The following is a 20,838-nucleotide window of genomic DNA, read 5'->3' as shown; positions in this document are numbered from 1 at the left end:
AGGGGGTTGGGCAAAGCTCAGCCAAGGTTGGGTTTTTTTTGGTTTTTTTTTTTTCCTTTCTCATCTCCTGGCTGAGCTCCGGTGGGGATGGAAACGTTGATGCAATATTGATGGGGAGGGATGAGGGAATGCAACCCAAGTACAGCAGCCCAGGAGGCCCCCCCGGGGTGTTTTATGGCACCAGGGAGGTTGGTGCTGGTAAAATTTCCCCTTCCCACAGCTCAGATGGTCTGCAGGTTCTGGGATGGTCCCCCCAAGAGCTCGGGATGGTCCCCAAGCAAGGGGAGGTACCCCAGATGGTGGTGAAGATGTGGGATGGTCCTCAAGACCTCAGGATGGTCCCTAAACAAGGGGGCACCTGGGGTGATCCTCAGTAATTGATGATGGTTCCCAACCTCAAGATGATCCCTAAGTAAGAAGAGATCCCAAATTGTTCCCAACCCTGGGATTGGGTCCCAAAAGAGGCCCAGGGTGATCCCCAGGGAAGGAGGCATCCGGGATGGTCCTCAGGTGTTCTCTGAGACCCTAGGATGGTCCCCAAGCAGGGAGGTACCCCAGATGGTCCCCAAACTCAGGGATGGTCCCTATGAGTCCTCAAGTAGGGAACCACCTGGGATGATCCTCAGGAGTTGGTGATGGTCCCAAAGACCCTCAGGATGGCCCCTAAACAAGGAGAAACCCCAGTTGGTCCCCAACCCTGGGGTGGTCCCACAAGAGGCCAGGGTGGTCCCCAAGCAGAGAAGCACCCAGGATGATCCTCAAGAATTTATGGTGGTTCCTGAGCCCCCCCAGATGATCCCCAAGCCAGGGGACACCCTGGGTTGGATACGGAGTTAAAGCTCAGGGATGGGGAGGTGGTCACTCCCAGTTCATCCCAGTAGGTGCCACCCCGAGGTGGAATGCTCAGGGATTGCACCAGGATCCCATCCTGGTGGCTTGGACCACCCCAGATCTCTGAGGGGTCCTGGCGAGGGGTGAAGTTGTGGGGTTCAGCAGCACCACACACGGTGGAGGAGGAGGAGGAGAGGATTTGGGGGAGGAAGAGCTAAAAATGGGGAAACAGCAAAGAGGAGGTGGTGGTGGTGGGAAGAGAGCCCTGGCTGCAAATGGGTCAGAACCAGCAGTTCTGGGGAGAACAGGGATGGTTGCCACGGAACATGCACTGAGCTGGGGACCACTCCTGGTCACTTGGGACGTGGCAGAGGACTCGGGGACCTTGGTGGCCAAGACCCATTTGGTGGCCACCACGCTTTGGGTCAGCACCGAACTTCAGGGCAAGAAAGGAGCAAACCCCCTTCCCCAGAACCTCCCCAGACCCCAAGTCTGTCCCCTCCTGTCCCCACAGAGAGCTCGGGGGGGGGGGGGGGATGGCCCAGCCACCTCCTCATGCATTAGTGATGGCCACCGATCCGCCGGGCGCTGACGCCGTTTCTTCCAGCCAGGAGGAACAATTCAGGGCCGTAACCTGAGCAGGAGGAGAAGGCTCAGGTGTCCCCTGGGGCCTTTGGGGTCATCAGAAGGGGTCTGGCTCAGAGAACATTTCCCCCCCCCTTGCCCCACTCCCAGCCCTGGGGTTGGTGGCTCAGGTTGGGTTGAGGTTTGGGTTTCCATCGCACCCCCAGCCCCAGGGATCCCCTCAGCCCCTCCCCGAGGTCCTTTGGGTGGGGAGGGGTGGGGAGTGGGTCCTCTGGTGTGGAAGGGCCTGGGAGCTGGCGTGGGGACAAAGAACCTGGGAGCAGAGTCCTGAGCATCTGCCAGCTGGCTTGTCCCCTTCTGTCACCGGGGATGTGTGGCCGTGGAGATGGCAGCCAGAGACCTACAGGCATAGCACCCAAAACTCCATGGGATGGCACCCAAAACCCCATGGGGATGGCACCCAGACCCCCATGGGATGGCACCCAAAGCCTGTGAGGATGGCACCCAAAACCCCATGGGGATGGCACCCAAAGTCCCATGGGGATGGCAACCAGAACCTCAGGGGGATGGCACCCAGAGCACCATGGGGATGGCACCCAGACCCCCATGGGATGGCACCCAAAGCCTTGTGGGGATGGCACCCAAAACCCCATGGGGATGGCACCCAAAACCCCATGGGGATGGCACCCAAAGTCCCATGGGGATGGCACCCAGAATCTCAGGGGGATGGCACCCAGAGCACCATGGGGATGGCACCCAAAACCCCATCGGATGGCACCCAGACCCCCATGGGATGGCACCCAAAGCCTGTGGGGATGGCACCCAAAACCCCATGGGGATTGCACCCAGACCCCCATGGGATGGCACCCAAAGCCTGTGGGGATGGCACCCAAAACCCCATGGGATGGCACCCAAAACCCAGACCTCCATAGGGATGGCACCCAGAGCCCCACTGAGATGCCACCCAAAGCCCCGTGGGGATGGCACCCAGAGCCTCAGGGGGATGGCACTGAGACCCCCATGGGGATAGCACCCAAAGCCTTGTGGGGATGGCACCCAAAACCCCATGGGGATGTCACCCAACGCCTTGTTATGTCACTCAGACACCCATGGGGATGGCACCCAAAGCCTGTGGGGTTGGCACCCAAAACCCCATGGGGATGGCACCCAAAACCCCATGGGGATGGCACCCAAAGCCTGTGGGGATGGCACCCAGACACCCATGGAGATGGCACCCAGACCCCCATGGGATGGCACCCAAAACCCAGACCTCCATAGGGATGGTACCCAGAGTCCCACTGAGATGCCACCTGAAGCCCCGTGGGGGTAGCACCCAAAGCCCCTTGGAGATGGCACCCAAAACCCCATGGGGATAGCACCCAGAGCACCATGGGGATGGCAACCAAAGCCTTGTGGGGATGGCACAGAGACCCCCATGGGATGGCACCCAAAATCCCATGGAGATGGCACCCAAAGCCTGTGGGGATGGCACCCAAAACCCCATGGGGATGGCACCCAAAGTCCCATGGGGATGGCACCCAAAACCCCTTGGAGATACCACCCAAAGCTTTGTGGGGATGGCACCCAGAGCCTCAGGGGGATGGCACCCAAAACCCCATGGGGATGGCACCCAACGCCTGGTTGATATGTCACCCAGACACCCATGGAGGTGGCACCCAAAACCTCTGTGGGGATGGCACCCAAAACCCCTTGGAGATAGCACCCAAAGCCTTGTGGGGATGGCACCCAGAGCCTTAGGGGGATGGCACCCAAAACCCCATGGGGATTGCACCCAGAGAACCATGGGGATGGCACCCAAAGCCTGTGGGGATGGCACCCAAAACCCCATGGAGATGGCACCCAGACCCCCATCAGATGGCACCCAGAGCACCATGCAGATAGCACCCAAAGCCTGTGGGGATGGCACCCAAAACCCCATGGAGATGGCACCCAGACCCCCATCAGATGGCACCCAGAGCACCATGCAGATAGCACCCAAAGCCTGTGGGGATGGCACCCAAAACCCCATGGAGATGGCACCCAAAACCCCATGGGGATGGCACCCAAAACCCCTTGGAGATAGCACCCAAAGCCTTGTGGGGATGGCACCCAAAGCCCTATAGAGGTGGCACCCAGAGCCTCTTTGTGATGCCACCTAGACCCCCGTGGGGATGGCACCCAGACCCCATAGAGATGGCACCCAAGGCTCCATGGGGAAGACACCTAAAGGCCTGTGGGGATGGCACCCAAAGCCCTATAGAGATGGCACCCAGAGCCTCATTTTGATGCCTCCTAGAGCCCCATGGAGTAGGCACCCAGACCCTCATGGGGATGGCACCCAAAGCCTTGTGCTGGTGGCAACTAGAGCCTGATGGGGTTGTCACCCAAAACACAGACCCCCATGGGGATGGCACCCAAGACTCCATGGGGATGGCACCGAGAGCCTCAGGGAGATGGCACCCAAAGCCCCGTGGGGATGGCACCCAAGGCTCCACTGGGAAGACACCTGAAGTCCTGTGGGGATGACACCCAGAACCCCATGAGGACCTGAAGACCTGTGGGAAGGTACCCTATGGAAATGTCACCCTATGAGGATGTCACCCAGACCCCTATGAGGATGTCACCCAAAGTCCTGTGGGGCTGGCACCCAGAGCCCCTTGGAGATGGCACCCAGAGCCCCTTGGAGATGGGACCCAAAGCCTGGGGCAGGGTCCAGGCTCAGGTTTTTGCCCTTCAGTTCCAGCACAGATGGGTCAGGACGAGACCTCTGGGTGCTCCTGGGAGCATCACCCATCACCAGCTCTGGGTCCCTGTCCCCCATGTCACCCCAGCACTGAGCCCCCAGCACCCCCCAAGCAGCACCCACCTCCCAGGGCCCCATCAAAGCTCGGGCCAGGTCAAGAACCCCGAGGGAGGATGTTGGGTGGCACCCACCCAGCACCCAGGGGACAATGTGGACAGAGAAGCAACCAGGGGACAAGGGAGGGCACCCAGCACCGGGTCAGCTCTTGCTCTATACTGGGCAGAGTGGGAGGCTACTGGTGTGGCACGAGGGCCACCTGCTGGGCAGAGGGGACAGTGCCACCCCACCTGACCCTAAATGCCCCCCATAAAAGGGGGACACACACACACAGAGCAGAGGGGTGTGGGGTTGTCACCCCTTCCCTGCTCCCCCCAAGGAGCTGGGGCAGAGCCTGGAGGGCCCAGGAGAGGTCCCAGGAGATGGCCCTGGGAGGAGGGGTCCTCTCACCCAAAGGTGCTGCCAGGCTGGGTGCTGGCAGCAGGTGGCACTGGTAGGACAACAAACCCACCACCTTTGTCCCCAGAGTTGGGTGGGAGGGTGACTAAGAGCGAGGAGGAGGATGGGGAGGAAGGATTTGTTCATCTCCAGCAACTTAAAGCAGGATGAGCCCAAGCTCTCTTGTCCCCATCCCTACTCCACAGCCCCAAAACACCAGCTCGGGGGCCTTGAACTCCTCCCACTCCTGGGCATGTCCCAGGTTTATGGGATCCTCATCCCCACGGTTAACACCAGCCCAAAATTCGGGGTGATGACCCAGAAAAGCCACCTCTGCCATGGGGACAGGTCCAGGCACAGCTCCCACGGTGGCCGCGGCATCTCCGGCAACGTTCCCGGCGACTTCTCCTCCTCCAAGAAGAGACCTCAGAAGCAAAATCCAGGCTGGGAGTGGAGGGATGAGGAGGTAGTGATGTCCCATGGCTGCATTCATCCATCATTTCCACCTCAAGATCCTTAAAAACCACCTTGGATGTCCTGGCTGCACTCACCAGCCATGGAAGGACGTCTGGAGAAGAGGCCAAATACCCCGAGCTCAACCATCAGAACTTTGGATGTTCCACTTCCAGCAGATCATTTCCAAGGAAAAGGTGCTCCAGGCTGGCTTTGATCTGGCAGAAACCACGGGGGAAGTCCTGGTGGGATCTAAAGTCAACCACAGAATCCTTGAGGTTGGGAAAAACCTTCGCAGAGAATGTTGTAAAGTTCCCAAGGTCCTTCCTGCAGGAGCGAGCTCTCGGCGCTCAAGCACCAGCCCAAGCTTCAAGGTATATACATATTTTATTTTAAAAAAAGTTTACAGTTCTTTCATTATACACAACTATCAGAGAGGTTATACTCTTAAGAGAAGAGGCATTTTTTTTTGTCAGGGTGGCAGAGGCGCCCAACTACATCGACAACGCAACCAGAAAAACCCAAAAAAACAAAAAAAAAAACAACCCAAAAACCAAGAGGAAAAAGAAAAAAACTGAAAATAAAATAAAAATAAAAAAAATGAAAGAGTTGACTGAAAGGGCAAAAAAAAAAAAAATAAATAATCCCCCAGGATCTCTTCAAGTATCACACAACAGGTACCAACCACAGGCAGGACAGTCACGGTCGTTTCTCATGGTGCCAACACCCCTGCTCAAGTGCCAGCAGAACTTGTGATGAGAAAAAAAATAAAATAAAGGGAAAATAAAAGGAAAAAACCACCTCCCTGGTCTGTGAGGAGGGTCCCTGCCCATGGGTGCCAGTCACCAGGTGGGATGCTGAGAGCTTTGTCTCCCCAGCAGGTGAAGGATGGGTGAGCATCAGGAGGAGCTGAAGCTCAAGCACGGGGCTGGTGGAAGCAGAGGATGAGCTGGTGCCACAGCCAAGCTCTGCTCCAGCCTGTCCCCACCCTGATGTCCTTCTGCACATCCCAAGGGATGTGTGGGACAGGAAAACTCTGGCTCTGAGGCTCACCAGGTGCCACCAGCATCGAGGGACACGGCCACGGGGTTTTCGTGTCGCGTAAAAACCTCAAGGGCAGAAGGGAGAGGTCAAAAGGGGCAGAAGCCAAAGGTTGTCCCCAAAAAGGAGAGGTCAAAAAGGGGCAGAAGCCAAAGGTTGTCCCCAAAAAGGAGAGGTCAAAAAGGGGCAGAAGCCAAAGGTTGTCCCCAAAAAGGAGAGGTCAAAGAGGGGCAGAAGCCAAAGGTTGTCCCCAAAAAGGAGAGGTCAAAGAGGGGCAGAAGCCAAAGGTTGTTCCCAAAAGGGCACCAAGGGGCTGTGGCAAGTTTGGGAAGAGGCCAATCCAAGCCCCAGGCTGGCTGAGAAATTCCCATCACCTCGTCGGAGCATCAAGGTGACACCAACTCTGCTTCCTGAAGAAGAGAGAAACAACCCCAACCCACCAAGGTGTCAAAAAAATAATAATTAAAAAAGCACTCCCTGGCTTGAATATGGCTCCAACTTTCCTGGCAGCCCACGTAGGTGGAGTTTCCATCACCAACTGGTTGGGGGGAAGAAGTTTTTTTGGGAGATTTGGAAAAAAAAAAGGTGGAAACTGATGGAGAAGAAGCAGAAAGGGAAAGGGTGGGACCCACAGAGCAGTTCCCAGTCCACCTCATCCTCTAAAAAACATCAATACATATTTTTATTTTTTTTTTTTAGCTTTTGGCAACTGGGTTCTCCTCCTCCACCACCACTGGGATCCCTCTGGGGGGGGAGTTTGGAGATGGGGATTTTCTTGCCTCTCACCTGCACATCTTGGACAAGCTCCACAAATCCCCTTGGCTTCAGGTCAGGTATTTTTTTTTTTTTTATTTTTTTTTTTTTTGGGGGGGGTGGAATTTTTAGCAAAAAAACCATTTCACAAAATGGTGAGAGAGGGGAAGAACACACGAGGGGTTTGGGGCACTAAACCCAGGTGAAGGGCAGAAAAACCTGCAAAGGAAAGAGGGGGGGGGAATGAGGTAAATTAAAATACTCTATTTTTATACAATATTGAAAAAAATACAAATTTTTACTGTGATTTTTTTTGTTCTGTTTTGTTCTTTTGGGGGTTTTATTGTAGGGCTGTTTTTTGGTGGGTTTTGTTGTTGTGGGTTTTTATTGTTTTGCTTTTTTTAATTTTTTTTTTCATTTGTTTGGGGTTTTTTTTTTTGTTTAACTTTTAAACTATTATCACCACCCAGCATTTAACTCTACTCCAAAGTGGCACCTCCAGGAGAGGTTTAAAGCAGAACTGCCAGGGCAGCAGGTAAGTAAATTAAATCAGTGCCAGCAAAATGTGGCCCCACCCCAAAGTAAAGAGAAAAAAAAAAACCCAAATCACCCAAAAGTATTTTTTACTGAAAATTTAAGTTCACCACGAGATGTTCAATAGTTAAAATTACCCTTCCAAGAAGCCACAAGTGATAAAAAACTTCAGCAGAGTCACTAGCCACAGCCCTAAGATCACTGCTTTAAAAGAAAATTAAAAAAAAAAAAAAGGGGGAAGGGGGAAAAGGAGAGGAAAAACCTTTGCTTCATGCCCATAATTAACAGCAAGGAAATTCTTTGCAGTTTTTTATTAAGGAAAAATCATGCTGAAGCAAAATGGTATTTGAGATGAGGTTTGGTTTTGTTTGTGGTTTTTTTTCCCATAAGAAAAAAAACAAAAAAATCAAATAAATTGATTGTGCTTTATGAGTTAAGAAATAGGATTGTAACCTTCCAACCCTGGTGACTCCAAACTTGGTGGCATTTCTAAAGGAAAAGATTAAAAAAAAGAGAAATAAAGCAATTCTGGGCACATGACAAATGTACCAATCTGACATTCAAAATCTGCTGGAGAGTTGCTCAGGGTGGGTTGGTTTTTTGTTTTTTTTTTTTCCATGTCCTGTAGGTTGTACCACAAATGAGAAACTTCTCATCCAAACCCCTCTGAAACCCCCCAAAAAATACAGCAGGTAACATTCAGCTTTCAAAATCCATCTTAGTTTGACTCACCAATGCACAAGTATCCAAATTCAAGTAGACCAGCATCCCAGGTAGACATTTACTCTGTTAAGATTTTACAGCATTAAACCAACCAACAATTTCAAAAAAAAAAAAATTAAAAAAAAAAAAATAATCTCAGCTTGCTGCAAGACACCAGGAGAAATCAAACATTTCAAGTCAGAAGCATCCAGGAAAAAAAAAAAACCCAATATTAAAACAAACCAAAAACCCAAACCAAAGCAGAGCAGATGCACTTGCTTCCTCAAATGGTGCTTTTTAGGCTTTTTTTTTTTATTATTATTATTATTAATCTTTTTTTTTTTTTTTTTCCTAGATCATATTCTTTTGTTAACTCTCACGAAATTTGAATCCTGTCGTACACACACAAGCAGATGGCTACCCAAGCTGGTGCAAACTGGGGGAAGAAATAATCCAAAAAAAAGGGAAATAAACCACAAAAAAAAAAAAGGGAAATAAAGAAAATCAGTGCCGATGGATTCGTGGACTACAGGCAATGGGCCAATCTTCATGGGTCTCTCAGCAAGGTTAATCCATCTGGTCAGAGTGTTTGTGAGGTGTTTTAACCATACTTCAAGCAAGAGAAGAAGAGAAAAAAAGGCCAAAAAAAACCCCAAAAAACCCCACAATAATAAAAAAAAAAAATAATTCCAAACTCAAGCAAACTTGAAGCCACTAAAGGGCAGCAGTTTCCAAACTGTGACAAAGAGTTTGACTTCACATGTGCTCCAGCTAAGTCAAAGCACTGTTCAGAGAGCATTGTTTGTAGGTTGGTTTTATCTTTTGTGGTTTTTTTTGTTTTTTTCCTCATAATCCAGCCCAAGAAAGTGAATAACATCCAGGTGAAGGCTTTCCAAAAGTCCCCCCCCCCAAAAAAAAAAAAAAAAAAAAAGCCAAGAGCCCAGTGGTCGTCAGTCCCTACAGTTCAGAAGGGCAGGCAGGAGTCCAGGTATAAAAACAGACTTCAAATTCCATGTCAAAATTTCATTTTTTTTTTTTTTTAAGCTTCAAGGCTCTGAAGAGCTCCATGCATTTGTATTGGTTTTTTTTATTCTTTTTTTGTTTTGTTTTTTTAAATGTGACTCCACGGAAAATCCGTTCAGCAAGGTTGACCTGAAGGAGCACCTTTTATTCCACTGTCTGATCTACAGGGTGAAGTCTCCTCATCCCCCAGCTTTTTATGCTCCACACACATCAGCATCCAAGGTGGTGTCTTTGGAAACATCGATAAGAAAAGCAAAAGTCTTTTTTTTTTTTTTTTTTTTTTAAATTATTCCTCTTTTTTTTTTTTTTTTTAATTTTTTTTTTTTTTCTGTTGCTAACTCCCTACCTACCAGGGCAGCTGTTGGAGCTGACAGTTCAGTAGCACACAAGTTGACTTGGCCAAATGGAATCTGAATGCATGCATTCGGGCTGCATATTGCTACCAAAATGGAATGTGGGAATATGCTATGCACCTCGGGTTCAAGAAATGACCAAGAGAAAAAAAAAAAAAACAAAAAAAAAAACCAAAACAACCAAAAAAAAAAAAAAAATCAAGATCTAAAGGGTGATATATATATATATATCAATGCTATTATTCATAAAAACCTTGTTTAGTAATAAAAAAAATTGCTTTGTTTAAATATGAATATTATAGTCTGCTTCTCATGGTTAGGAAATTAAAGAGTCTCTCTCTGAAAAGCAGGTTTGCCTTTTTTACTACAACTCCATATCCTGAGCCTCGTCTTCCGAGAAGTCAGACATGGAGCTCTCAGATGAGCTGTCCCCGGTGCCTTCTTCCTGCTCTTTTAGTGCTTCTTCTGTTGCATATTTCTGAATGTATTCTGTAAGGGGACAGAAAAAAAAAAAACATGTGAGCAGCAGGTATTCAACAGCAGAGGGGGAGTGAACGACAACTGAAGGTTGGGTTGGGTCATGGTTGGTGTCGTGGTTGGTGTCGTGGTTGGTGTCATGGTTATTGTCATGATTGGTGTCAGGGTTGGTGTCAGGGTTGGTGTCAGGGTTGGTGTCGTGGTTGGTGTCATGGTTGGTGTCATGGTTGATACCATGCTTGGTATCATGGTTGGTGTCATGGTTGATACCACGGTTGGTGTCATGATTGGTGTCATGGTTGGTGCCATGGTTGGTGTCATGGTTGGTGTCATGGTTGGTGTCATGGTTGGTGTCATGGTTGGTGTCATGGTTGGTGTCATGGTTGGTGCCATGGTTGGTAGCATGGTTGGTGCCATGGTTGGTGCCATGGTTGGTGTCATGGTTGGTGTCATGGTTGGTAGCATGGTTGGTATCATGGTTGATACCATGCTTGGTATCATGGTTGGTGTCATGGTTGGTAGCATGGTTGGTATCATGGTTGATACCATGCTTGGTATCATGGTTGGTGTCATGATTAGTGTCATGGTTGGTGTCATGGTTGGTATCATGGTTGATATCATGGCTGGTGCCATGGTTGGTGCCATGGTTGGTGCCATGGTTGGTATCATGGTTGGTGTCATGGTTGGTGCCATGGTTGGTATCATGGTTGATACCATGGTTGATATCATGGCTGGTGCCATGGTTGGTGCCATGGTTGGTATCATGGTTGATATCATGGTTGATACCAAACATTCAGACACTGGAATGGTCTCCCAGAGGTTCGGATTGATTCCCCCACTCTGGGAAGTTTGAAGTCTCAGCTCAGGGGGTGCTGGGACACCTCAGATAAACAGGAAAATTCAACGGGTTGGAGCAGGCGATCCGTGAGGTCCCTTCCCAGCTGACATTCTGTGAGAAGCCATAAAAATGAGGGGGTTTCTCACACTTGTCCAAAATCTGCCCCTGTGCTCAGCCCTGGGGAGGCCACAGCTTGAGTCCTGTGTCCAGTCCTGGGCCCCTCAGCTCAGGAAGGAGATTGAGGTGCTGGAGCAGGTCCAAAGGAGGCAACTGGGCTGGGGAAGGGATCCAGCACAGATCCTCTGAGGAGAGGCTGAGGGAGCTGGGGGTGTTGAGGCTGGAGAAGAGGAGGCTCAGGGGAGACCTCATCACTCTCTCCAACTCCCTGAAAGGAGGTTGGAGCCAGGGGGGGGTTGGGCTCTTTTCCCAGGCAACTCTCAGCAAGACAAGAGGGCACAAGAGGTCTCAAGTTGTGCCAGGGGAGGTTTAGGTTGGACATTAGAAAGAATTTCTTTCTGGAGAGGGTGCTCAGCCATTGGAATGGGCTGCCCAGGGAAGGGGTGGATTCTCCATCCCTGGAGATATTTCCAAAGAGCCTGGATGTGGCACTCAGTGCCATGGGCTGGGAACTGCAGTGGGAGTGGATCAAGGGTTGGACTTGATGAGCTCTGAGGTCCCTTCCAACCCAGCCAATTCTAGGATTCTATGATTCTATGATGTGAAAACAGCTGATGGAGACCTTAGGGATGTGCAAGCCCCTTGAAAACCAGCACAGTTCCAAGGCTTCTATGTCAGCACCATGCAGACTCATAGCTGGGAACAACCCAAATCCTCTGGTGTTCTCTCACTTAGGATTGGATTTAGGAGCTACCGTGGTGATCCAGAGAACAAGTCCAAAAGCCCTTGAGATGCCACCATTACAGAGCCTGATTTGAAGAGATAAAGCTGTGAGATTTCAAACCAACAGAACAAACATTGCTGAAGCCAAGCTGAACACCAGACTGACCTCTAAGGTTAAGAAAGGGTGGGAAGAGAAAGCAGAGCAGAAGACTACAAAAGGAAGAGCTGAACTTTTTTAAAATTGGGTTTGGAAAGTGGGGGAATGGCTTTCAATTGAAGGAGAAGAGGTTCAGCCTGGAGCTTAGGAAGAAGTTCTTCAGGAGGAGGGTGCTGAGACTCTGGAACAGATTGCCCAGAGAAGTTGTGGCTGCCCCCTCCCTGGAGGTGTTCAAGGCCAGGTTGGATGAGGCTTGGAGCAACCTGGGCTGGGTGAGAGGTGTCCCTGGGCATGGAGCTTGGAGGAGATGAGCTCTGAGCTCCCTTCCCACCTCACCCATTTTATGATTCTGTGAAAAATAAGAACCTTTAAAATAAAAAGCCAAATCTCCCCCTCCAGCCCTAAAATCAACACAGGTCTGGCCCAGGCTCTGTCCCAAGGCTGCAGGATTAGCTGAGAAGGACAAGCAGGGATCTGGGCCACCAGACTGCAAGGTCACCACACTGGCTTTGGCCACCCAGTTCAAGACCTTGAATTTCTGCCAGGAAGAAGCAAGAAGTTGGTCAGCAAGCAGGGGAACTGCTTTGCTGGGATCCCTGCAGGCAGGTGAAGGAACCACTGCCTGCGTGGCTCCCACGGACACCTCCGTGCAGGTGGACAAAGAGAAGGGGATCAGATCAGAGTTGGGCAACCCCTTTCCTTCCTTCATAGCTGCAGGTGGCTCCTGTAATGTCCCCTCCAAGATCTGAGGAGGGGTTGGTGTCTCCAGCAGGGAGAGAAAGCTTCCTCTGTACAGGCATGCAGGGGAGCAGAAGGGATCACAGGTGAAACCTTGGCACAAGAGGTGCTCAACCTCAGTCTCAAGTTTTCCTCTTCTTTATCTCCTCTTTTCCACCTCAGGCTGATAAAACTAAACTGGGTAAGATGAGATTGGATGTTAGGAACAATTTCTTTACTGAAAAAGTGGTCAGGCCGTGGCCCAGGCTGCCCAGGGCAGTGGTGGTGTCCCCATCCCTGGAGGTGTCCAAAATGACATAGATGTGGCACCTGAGGGCACAGTTTAGTGGGCAAGATGGTGCTGGGTTGATGGTTGGATTGGATGATCTCAGAAGTCTTTTCCAACCTTCATAATTCTATGATTTCCATGAAAAAGGCTTTGTAGGATGAAGAATTGATGTCACCTCAGTCTCCTGACAGCCACAGGTCACTCTGGGGAGGAGAAAGGTCTTGTGCTGATGTTGCCAGTGGGGCATTTCTGCTCCAATCTCCTTATTTTTCCAGATATGAAGGTATCAAAATACAACCAAGCCTCTTCCAAACAGCAGTATTAAAAAAACTGAAGTGGGAGGGAATGCCACCAACCCCTTTCTGCTCCAAGATGAGCCCCTGTGTGGAAATGTGAGTCTCACACCCCAGCCCTAGCTGAATGTTTTTCAATTCCTCCCAGGCTTTGATGTCCACATCCAGGGGCAGAGATCACTACTGAGAAAGCTGTGGGAGGACACATCCAGTGGCAGAGACAACACAGATTTTAAAGCTTGTGCTCTGCAGAGCTGCTCTTCAAGCCAACTCTCCTTCCCCCTGGCACTTCCATCCTTCAGCCTCCTGGAAGGGAGAATCCTCTGCAAGAGATCTGCACCATCATCATCATCATCGGGTATTTTCCCAGGTTTCTGGAGGTGATGTAAGGACACAGAGCCCAAACCCACATTGTTCTGGGTTCAGGAGTGTATTACAGACACAGAAAGCCAAAGTCAACACCTCATGGAAGAGTTGTCAGGATGGAGCAGCTGGTGGCCTTTGAAAAGCCATGAGAATTCTCTGGAAGGTGCTTCTGAGCCCAGGGAGCTTCAGCTTCTCCATCTAATGACTCAGACAGCTTCAGTCTGAGGGCTGAAGATCCATTATTCACCTGCTTGCTTGGACTACAAGAGCAGCTCTTCAGATCTCTTTTACAAGAACTCGTTGAGAACTGATGAAGGCAGCAGCAGAAACTTGGGAAGCACAGAGAGCTCAAGGTCTCAGACTGCCCCCAGGCTGCTGGAGCCCACGTGGCATCAACAAAGAAGCCTCTTTGGGCTCCATGCTCAGGTCCTACCTGCTGAGAATCCCTTTCCCAAAGGGGTTTGCTCAGGTCTTCCTGGAGCCTAAACCCTGCCTGATCTGGAGATGAGGATTTCAGAGTCTGGGACAGGGATCATCAGCCAAGAGCTGGACACTGCAAACTGAGAAGAATTGGTGTGACAGCTTTAATGGTGTGACCATTAGGTTTAAAACTAATGGTTTAAAGACAGGGACTAACTGAAGGAGTGACCCCCAAAAAAAGCAGAGAAACAGAGAATTGTTCTGGTTGGAAAAGACCTTTAAGATCATCAAGTCCAACCCCAGGACACAGGAAGGTGGGTGGGAACAGGTGACATTGAGCTGAGGAGACAAGTTGCCAACATGACACATCCTTGTAGGGGCTACTCCCTTCCCAGAGCTTCCCAAGAATGAATCTCCCTCTGGAAAAGGGGTGTTTGCCCAAAGAAGTTGTTATTCCTTCCACAATCCAGCAAAGGGAACCCAAGTTCCTTTGCTGGAAGACTCCAGATATCCTTGGATGACAAAGGCAACTCCTTACCAGGCACTTTGGGAACACATTCCATCCAATCTTATCCCAAACCCCAAACCCACCTAAATCACTGCTGTAGCTGCCTCAGGAGTCCCCAGATGCATCAGCCACAAGCCAGTGACCAAGGCAGGCCAGGAGAACTTCTTCCCTGACTACTTCAAGCACTCTCCAGGCCACTGGAGATTTGGATATGGAAGCCACAATTTCTTACTGCTGGAAAGGGCTTGCTTGAGCCCAAGCCAAAACACAACTTAAAGCACTTAAAATGCCATCTTCTCCCCAGGGGAGCTACCAAGCCCCTGAGCTTGAGTTTTTCTGCAGGTTTAATCAGGGAAAAGTCAAACTTCCAAGGAGTTTCTCTGCTGAATGTTGAATTTAACTTGGCTCCTCAGTCTATTACAGGAAGGAAATGGCAACACCTAAATCATCCTGACAAACCATCTTCCCCAGAAGCCTGTTCACATCAAGAAGGGAAAGCCTTGATGCTCCCATTCCTACTGGGGAAACACTAGTTGGATTTTCATCTCTTTTGAAACCCTGGAGCAACAAGAACAAGCTGTAGTTGCACCCCTGGCTGCTACATGCCTGTGAACCACTCCACCACCTCAAAGAACTCCATGGAAACTTCAAAGCCAACTCATGGGATGGGAAAAGTGCTCCCAGAGATGTCCTCTGGTCCTGGCAAACCTTCACCCTGCCCCTGAGTACCCTTCAAGCTGCAGTCACTCAGCATCACCCTCCCCAAAGGGACATCTTCCTACTTATCTCTACACCAAAGAGGAAGGCAGAGAGCACCCATGGGAATTCAGCATCAATTCCCAGCAGCTGAACAAAACTTGAGCCATTTTTGAGGAGCTGAAGCCCACCCTCTGGTGCTCTGCCAATGATCAAGCCAGTCAAACCAGTTTGGATGGGGTTTGGAGCCCCCTGGGCTGGTGGGAGGTGTCCCTGCCCATGCAGGGGGTTGGGACTGGATGAGCTTTGAGGTCCTTTCCAACCCAAACCATTCCCTGATTCTATGAAAATATGGTTTTGGGGTCTATCTCCAGCTGAGATATAAAAGCCCCAAGTGCTGTTCCAGGGAGTGTTTCAGAGCTGCACAACCCAGGGGCATTTGGATCTCCTTGCATCCAGTGTCCATCAGGATGCCCAAAGATGGGAGAACTTCAGTCCTTCCATCAGCTGATTTAACTGAGCCACTTGGGGGGTTCTGACCCTGCAGAAGGGGACAGGGCTGAAAGGACCCAGATGACAGAAAAGTGACCCAAGCACAGCCCTGACACAGATTATCCTGGGGATAAATTTCCCAGGATTGCTGTGGCTGCCCCATCCCTGGCAGTGTCTCAGGTCAGGTTGGATGGGGCTTGGAGCCCCCTGGGCTGGTGGGAGGTGTCCCTGCCCATGCAGGGGTTGGGACTGGATGAGCTTTGAGGTCCCTTCCAACCCAAACCATTCTGGGATTCTCTGGGACAATTCTGTGATTTGATTTCCAGAGCACAAGATAAACAGCAGGACTCTGCCTTTTGGGGGTGGGAGGTGGTTGGAGGGTGGAAAAACTTCCCCATGATGCTGGGAATTAAATGCTCAATTTACACCAGGCAACTCCTGGTGTTTCCCTGGGATGCTGCCCTCTGACTTTGCAAGGTCAAAGGTGTGAAAAAAGCAGCCTAAGGATTTCCAGCCTAAAAGAAAGCTGGGGGAGGGCTTTGGACATGGGGGGGTAGGGAGAGGAGAAGGGAAATGGGTTAAAACTTGGAGAGAAAGGGGAGATTGAGGTTGGAGATGGGGAGGAAATTCTGGAATTTGAGGGTGGGGAGAGCCTGGCCCAGGTTGTCCAAGGAAGTTGTGGCTGCCCCATCCCTGGCAGTGTCTCAGGTCAGGTTGGATGGGGCTTGGAGCCCCCTGGGCTGGGGGAGGTGTCCCTGCCCATGCAGGGGGTTGGAATTAAATGATCTTTAAGGTCCCTTTGAACCCAAAGCATTCCATGGCTCTATGGTAACTCATCTCACCCAGGACTCTCAGGGAGATCTTAAAGGCCCATTTGGCTCTGTGTCCATGAATTATTTGACCAAACTGACAGCTCTCATCACACTTCCCAGCTCCAAATCTGTGATATTGATGGATATGCACAAGATTCATGCTAAATCCTTACTTGTTTGGGTCTCCTACCAAGAATCCCAGCCCTACAAATCTCAGGCCACATCTCTAAGCCTACACCCACCTCTTCACCATCACTCTATGTCAAACAACTGCTCTAGGAGCTCATAACTAAAAAATGAAGGGGAAAAAAAAAAAAAAAACCACCCCATAAATCATTGATTTGCAGTACTGAGTTTCCCAGAGCAGAGAAGCTGCTCCAATCCATCACATCAATTTTAAACATGTCCAAGGCTGTTTTTAAAAATGCTACAACATGAGGGATGACAGAGCTCAGCTCCAGCTCACACTTGTCACGCACGCCTGGGAAGAGACAGCAGAGCCAGGACTCTTGGGTACATGGAACATGAGATGTGTTGCAAGCACTTAAAACTCTTCCCAGATCATCTTCATGTCTGGTATCTGGATGTCAGGATGGAAAGGAAGGAGAAGACTCTCCCACTTTGCCTCCCCAAGGCCTCAGATCTTCCTTCAAGCTCTTGCTGTTGGCTGGCATCAGGGTGTATCTTTTTTTTTTTTTTTTTTTTTTAAATTACTGTTTAATTTAGGAAAAAATTCTTTCATTTGAGGGTGCTGAGACCCTGGAACTGGTTGCTCAAGGAAGTTGTGGCTGCCCCATCCCTGGCAGTGTCTCAGGTCAGGTTGGATGGGGCTTGGAGCCCCCTGGGCTGGTGGGAGGTGTCCCTGCCCATGCAGGGGTTGGGACTGGATGAGCTTTGAGGTCCCTTCCAACCCAAACCATTCCATAATTCTATGATTCAATGATTGTAAGATTGTAAGATTGTAAGATTGTAAGATTGTAAGATTGTAAGATTGTAAGATTGTAAGATTGTAAGATTGTAAGATTCTAAGATTCTAAGATTCTAAGATTCTAAGATTCTAAGATTCTAAGATTCTAAGATTCTAAGATTCTAAGATTCTAAGATTCTAAGTTTCAAGCATAGAGGACACCCAAATTCCTTTAGTTGGCCACAAAAATTTATCTGACAAACCATTTTGCCCAGAAGCTTTGTTCATCTAAAAAAAAAATTTAAAAAATTGCAATGGACTTCAGGATCCTGGGCAGGCAAGATCTTGTCATGCAGCTGTCAAGAGGAATGAAGCAAAGTGAGCTGAATAACTCAGTGTTTACATCACAGCTTCCCTTGGCCTCATCTGGAGTTCCACCCTCAAATATGATGCAGCTGAGCAAGAGTCATTTTCCATCAGTAAGGAGTGACTCAAGGTTTGACCACTCAGGAGTGGTGTGGGCAGAGCTGCTGGAAGGGCTCCCCCACCAAATCCCAAGTTTTTCTGGGATAGTTGTGCTCTCTGAACACCAAGCAAACTTCCAGAGTGCTGTGTGAGGAAAGCTGTGACCCCAGCTCACAGCAGAAAACAATCAGATGGTGCAGCTCATGGAGGCTCTGCCTTTATGAACAGGCCCTGCAAACTATTTTTTTTTTGGTTTTTGGCAGGGCTCCCACTGACAAACAAGTTTTCTGGTTATTCAGTAACCAAAGGAAAAAAAAAAGCCTATTAATAAAAATAATCAGGTGGTTATGGTCTCTAAAAAATATCATTGAAGGCCAAAGCTGGGCCAAAGGCTGTGAATTTCCCACCACTGGATTTAATTCTGATTTCATTCACTGATCAAGGGGAGAAATAAAACCCACAGCTCTGCCACAGGACTGTCCCACTGCTCCTCTCTGCAGGCAGCTGCTTCTAGGGAAGGCAAAGAGCAAACCTGAAGCCTAATTTTTCTTTTCTATCTTTTTTTTTCTTAAGTTTCACAGGACAAACTACCACAATCTCTCTCTCACTTATGGGCTCAGCACTCCTTCTCTGCCCAGTCTTATCTCAAGCAGTGGAGTGGCCTTACTGGGAGCCCAAGGAGGTACTGACCACTTCACAGCCTTCTCTAAAATGTCACAGAATCACAGAATAATTTAGATCAGAAGGGACATCTAAAGGTCACCCAGTCCAACCCCTGCAGTCAGCAGGGACACCCCCACCCAGATCAGGATGCTCAGAGCCTCCTCAAGCCTCACCTTGAACATCTCCAGGGATGAGGCCACAACCACCTCCCTGGGCAACCTGTTCCACTCCCCTCATGGTAAAGAACTTTTTCCTAACATCCAATTTAAATCTACTCTAATCCAAAACCATTCCCCCTCCTTCTATCACTCCAGGCCTTTGCACAGGACTCAGATGTCCTTCCAAGAGCAGACACCAGACACTGAACCCAGTGCTCACCCCCCCTCCCCAGCCACTGTTAATGTTTAGCTTGGGCTCCCCCAGCCAAGTTACCTCCCTGTGACCCCATCCTGCTCCCCAGATAAATCATTCCCCTCCTATCTGAAGCCACCTTTGACACATCCAACCTCATAACCCCACTGGGTCCTCTCGATTCAGCTCCTCCAGTTCTTTGTTTCTGCCTCTTCAGACACCTCTTCAGGATGTTACACCCTTCCAGATGTCACTAACTGCTCTGCAGCTTGCTTCAACAGCACTCCCTGAATGGGGCAAAGCACTAAAATGCCTTGGTGTAACTAGGAAGTAGCAACAAATGATTATTTGGCATTTACCAGCAATTCCTGCTCTGTCACAGTGCAAAAGTGCTTTCTTTTGCATCACCCATTCCTTGACAGAGCTCCTAACAAGCCCCTTTCTAGCCAGTAATTGTGCCACTGGATGCTCCCACTTCAGTTTAGCCCTTCTCCCCTGTCCCATCCTGGATCACACACCTTTTCTTCCAAATTGTTTCTCCCATCTCTCAAAATGGTGTTGGATGCAGCTTCTTTCCAGCCTTAGGGTCTGTTAACAGCTTTAAAAACCCTGCCCCACATCCTGCAAACACCCCAGCAGCAGCTCTTCTGACTGTCTGACTTCTGACTGTCTGACTTCTGACTGTCCTCATGTGAAATGCAAGGAGAAGGAATGGAAAGGGCACTGAGACACAAATGGGGAGGAAAGAAAAGTCCTCACTCCCCAGGGTGGAATCACAGTGACACCACTCATTGCTGCACTATGGGGCAATCCCAAGAAAAATCCAGGCAGGGTGGAGACTGGATGGAGAGCAGCCCTGAGGAGAAGGACTTGGGGGTGTGGGGTGAGGAGAAGCTCAAGAGAGGCATCAAACCCCCCATGTCCTGGGCTGCATCCCCAGCAGTGTGAGCAGCAGGGCCAGGGAGGGGATTGTCCCCCTCTGCTGGGCTCTGGGGAGCCCCCCCTGGGGTAAAGCTGTGTCCAGCTCTGGGGTCCCCAGCAGCAGAAGGACACGGAGCTGTTGGAGCCAGTGCAGAGGAGGCCCTGGAGCTGCTGGGAGGGCTGGAGCAGCTCTGCTCTGGAGCCAGGCTGAGAGAGTTGGGGGTGTTGAGGCTGGAGAAGAGAAGGATCCCATGGGGAGACCTTAGAGCACCTTCCAGTGCCTGAAGGGGCTCCAGGAAAGCTGGGGAGGGACTTGGGACAAGGGCCTGGAGGGATGGGACCCTCCGAGGGGGAAGGGTTTCCAGCTGGGAGAGGGGAGATGGAGAGGAGATCTTGGGGAGGGAGGGAGGGAGGGAGGGAGGGAGGAAGAAATTGTTTGGGGTGAGGGTGCTGAGCTTTAGAACCAGGTTGCCCAGGAAAAGAGTCTCTGCCCCATCCCTGGCAGTGTTCAAAGCCAGGTTGGATGGGGCTTGGAGCAATCTGGGAGGGAGGTGTCCCTGCCCATGGCAGGGGGGTTGGAATGAGCTGAGCTTTCAGTTCTCTTCCAACCCAAACCATTCCAGGATTCTGTTTCTTGGGCAGGGAGGGAGGGAGGGAGAAATTGTTTGGGGTGAGGGTGCTGAGCCCCTGGGTGCCCAGGTTGCCCCCAGAATCTGTGGCTGCCCCATCCCTGGCAGTGTCTCAGGTCAGGTTGGATGGGGCTTGGAGCCCCCTGGGCTGGTGGGAGGTGTCCCTGTCCATGCAGAGGGTTGGAACTGGATGAGCTTTGAGGTCCCTTTCAACCCAACCCATCCCAGGACTCCATGTTATTTCCACTCCTACCTTTAATTTTCTGTTTGTACTCTTCTGGTCGGTGGAGGTACATGGCTGCAGCGTCACCATTTAGGGGATCTATGGGGTTGGGATAAGCCAGCAGCTGGGGCAGGAAGGATTCAAATATATTGGTGAGATCTGCAAGTAAAAGAGAGACACCTGGTTATGCCCACAGAGCCAGAGGCTGCCTGCTTAATCATCCTGCAAAGGCCAGCACTTAAAACAGCAGCTCGCATCTCC

At 50.3% G+C, this 20,838-nt stretch overlaps 1 protein-coding gene across 1 annotated transcript in view; it reads right to left on the bottom strand.

Annotated features, from left to right (window-relative positions):
• Positions 1 to 5,475: 5,475 nt before the first annotated feature.
• The window catches only part of UBE2H (ubiquitin conjugating enzyme E2 H), a 66,772-nt gene continuing 51,409 nt past the window's right edge, over positions 5,476 to 20,838 (bottom strand). The window contains exons 6-7 of the mRNA XM_071734277.1: positions 20,608 to 20,736; positions 5,476 to 10,002 (exon numbers count right to left, since the gene is read on the bottom strand). Coding sequence (XP_071590378.1) covers positions 9,878 to 10,002; positions 20,608 to 20,736 — 254 coding nt within the window. The 3' untranslated portion in view covers positions 5,476 to 9,877. The remainder of the gene's footprint in view (positions 10,003 to 20,607; positions 20,737 to 20,838) is intronic.

The sequence above is a fragment of the Heliangelus exortis genome, chromosome 1, assembly GCF_036169615.1.
Source record: "Heliangelus exortis chromosome 1, bHelExo1.hap1, whole genome shotgun sequence".
In the NCBI taxonomy this organism is placed as follows: domain Eukaryota; kingdom Metazoa; phylum Chordata; class Aves; order Apodiformes; family Trochilidae; genus Heliangelus; species Heliangelus exortis.
This window is presented reverse-complemented; position numbering and strand designations above follow the sequence as displayed.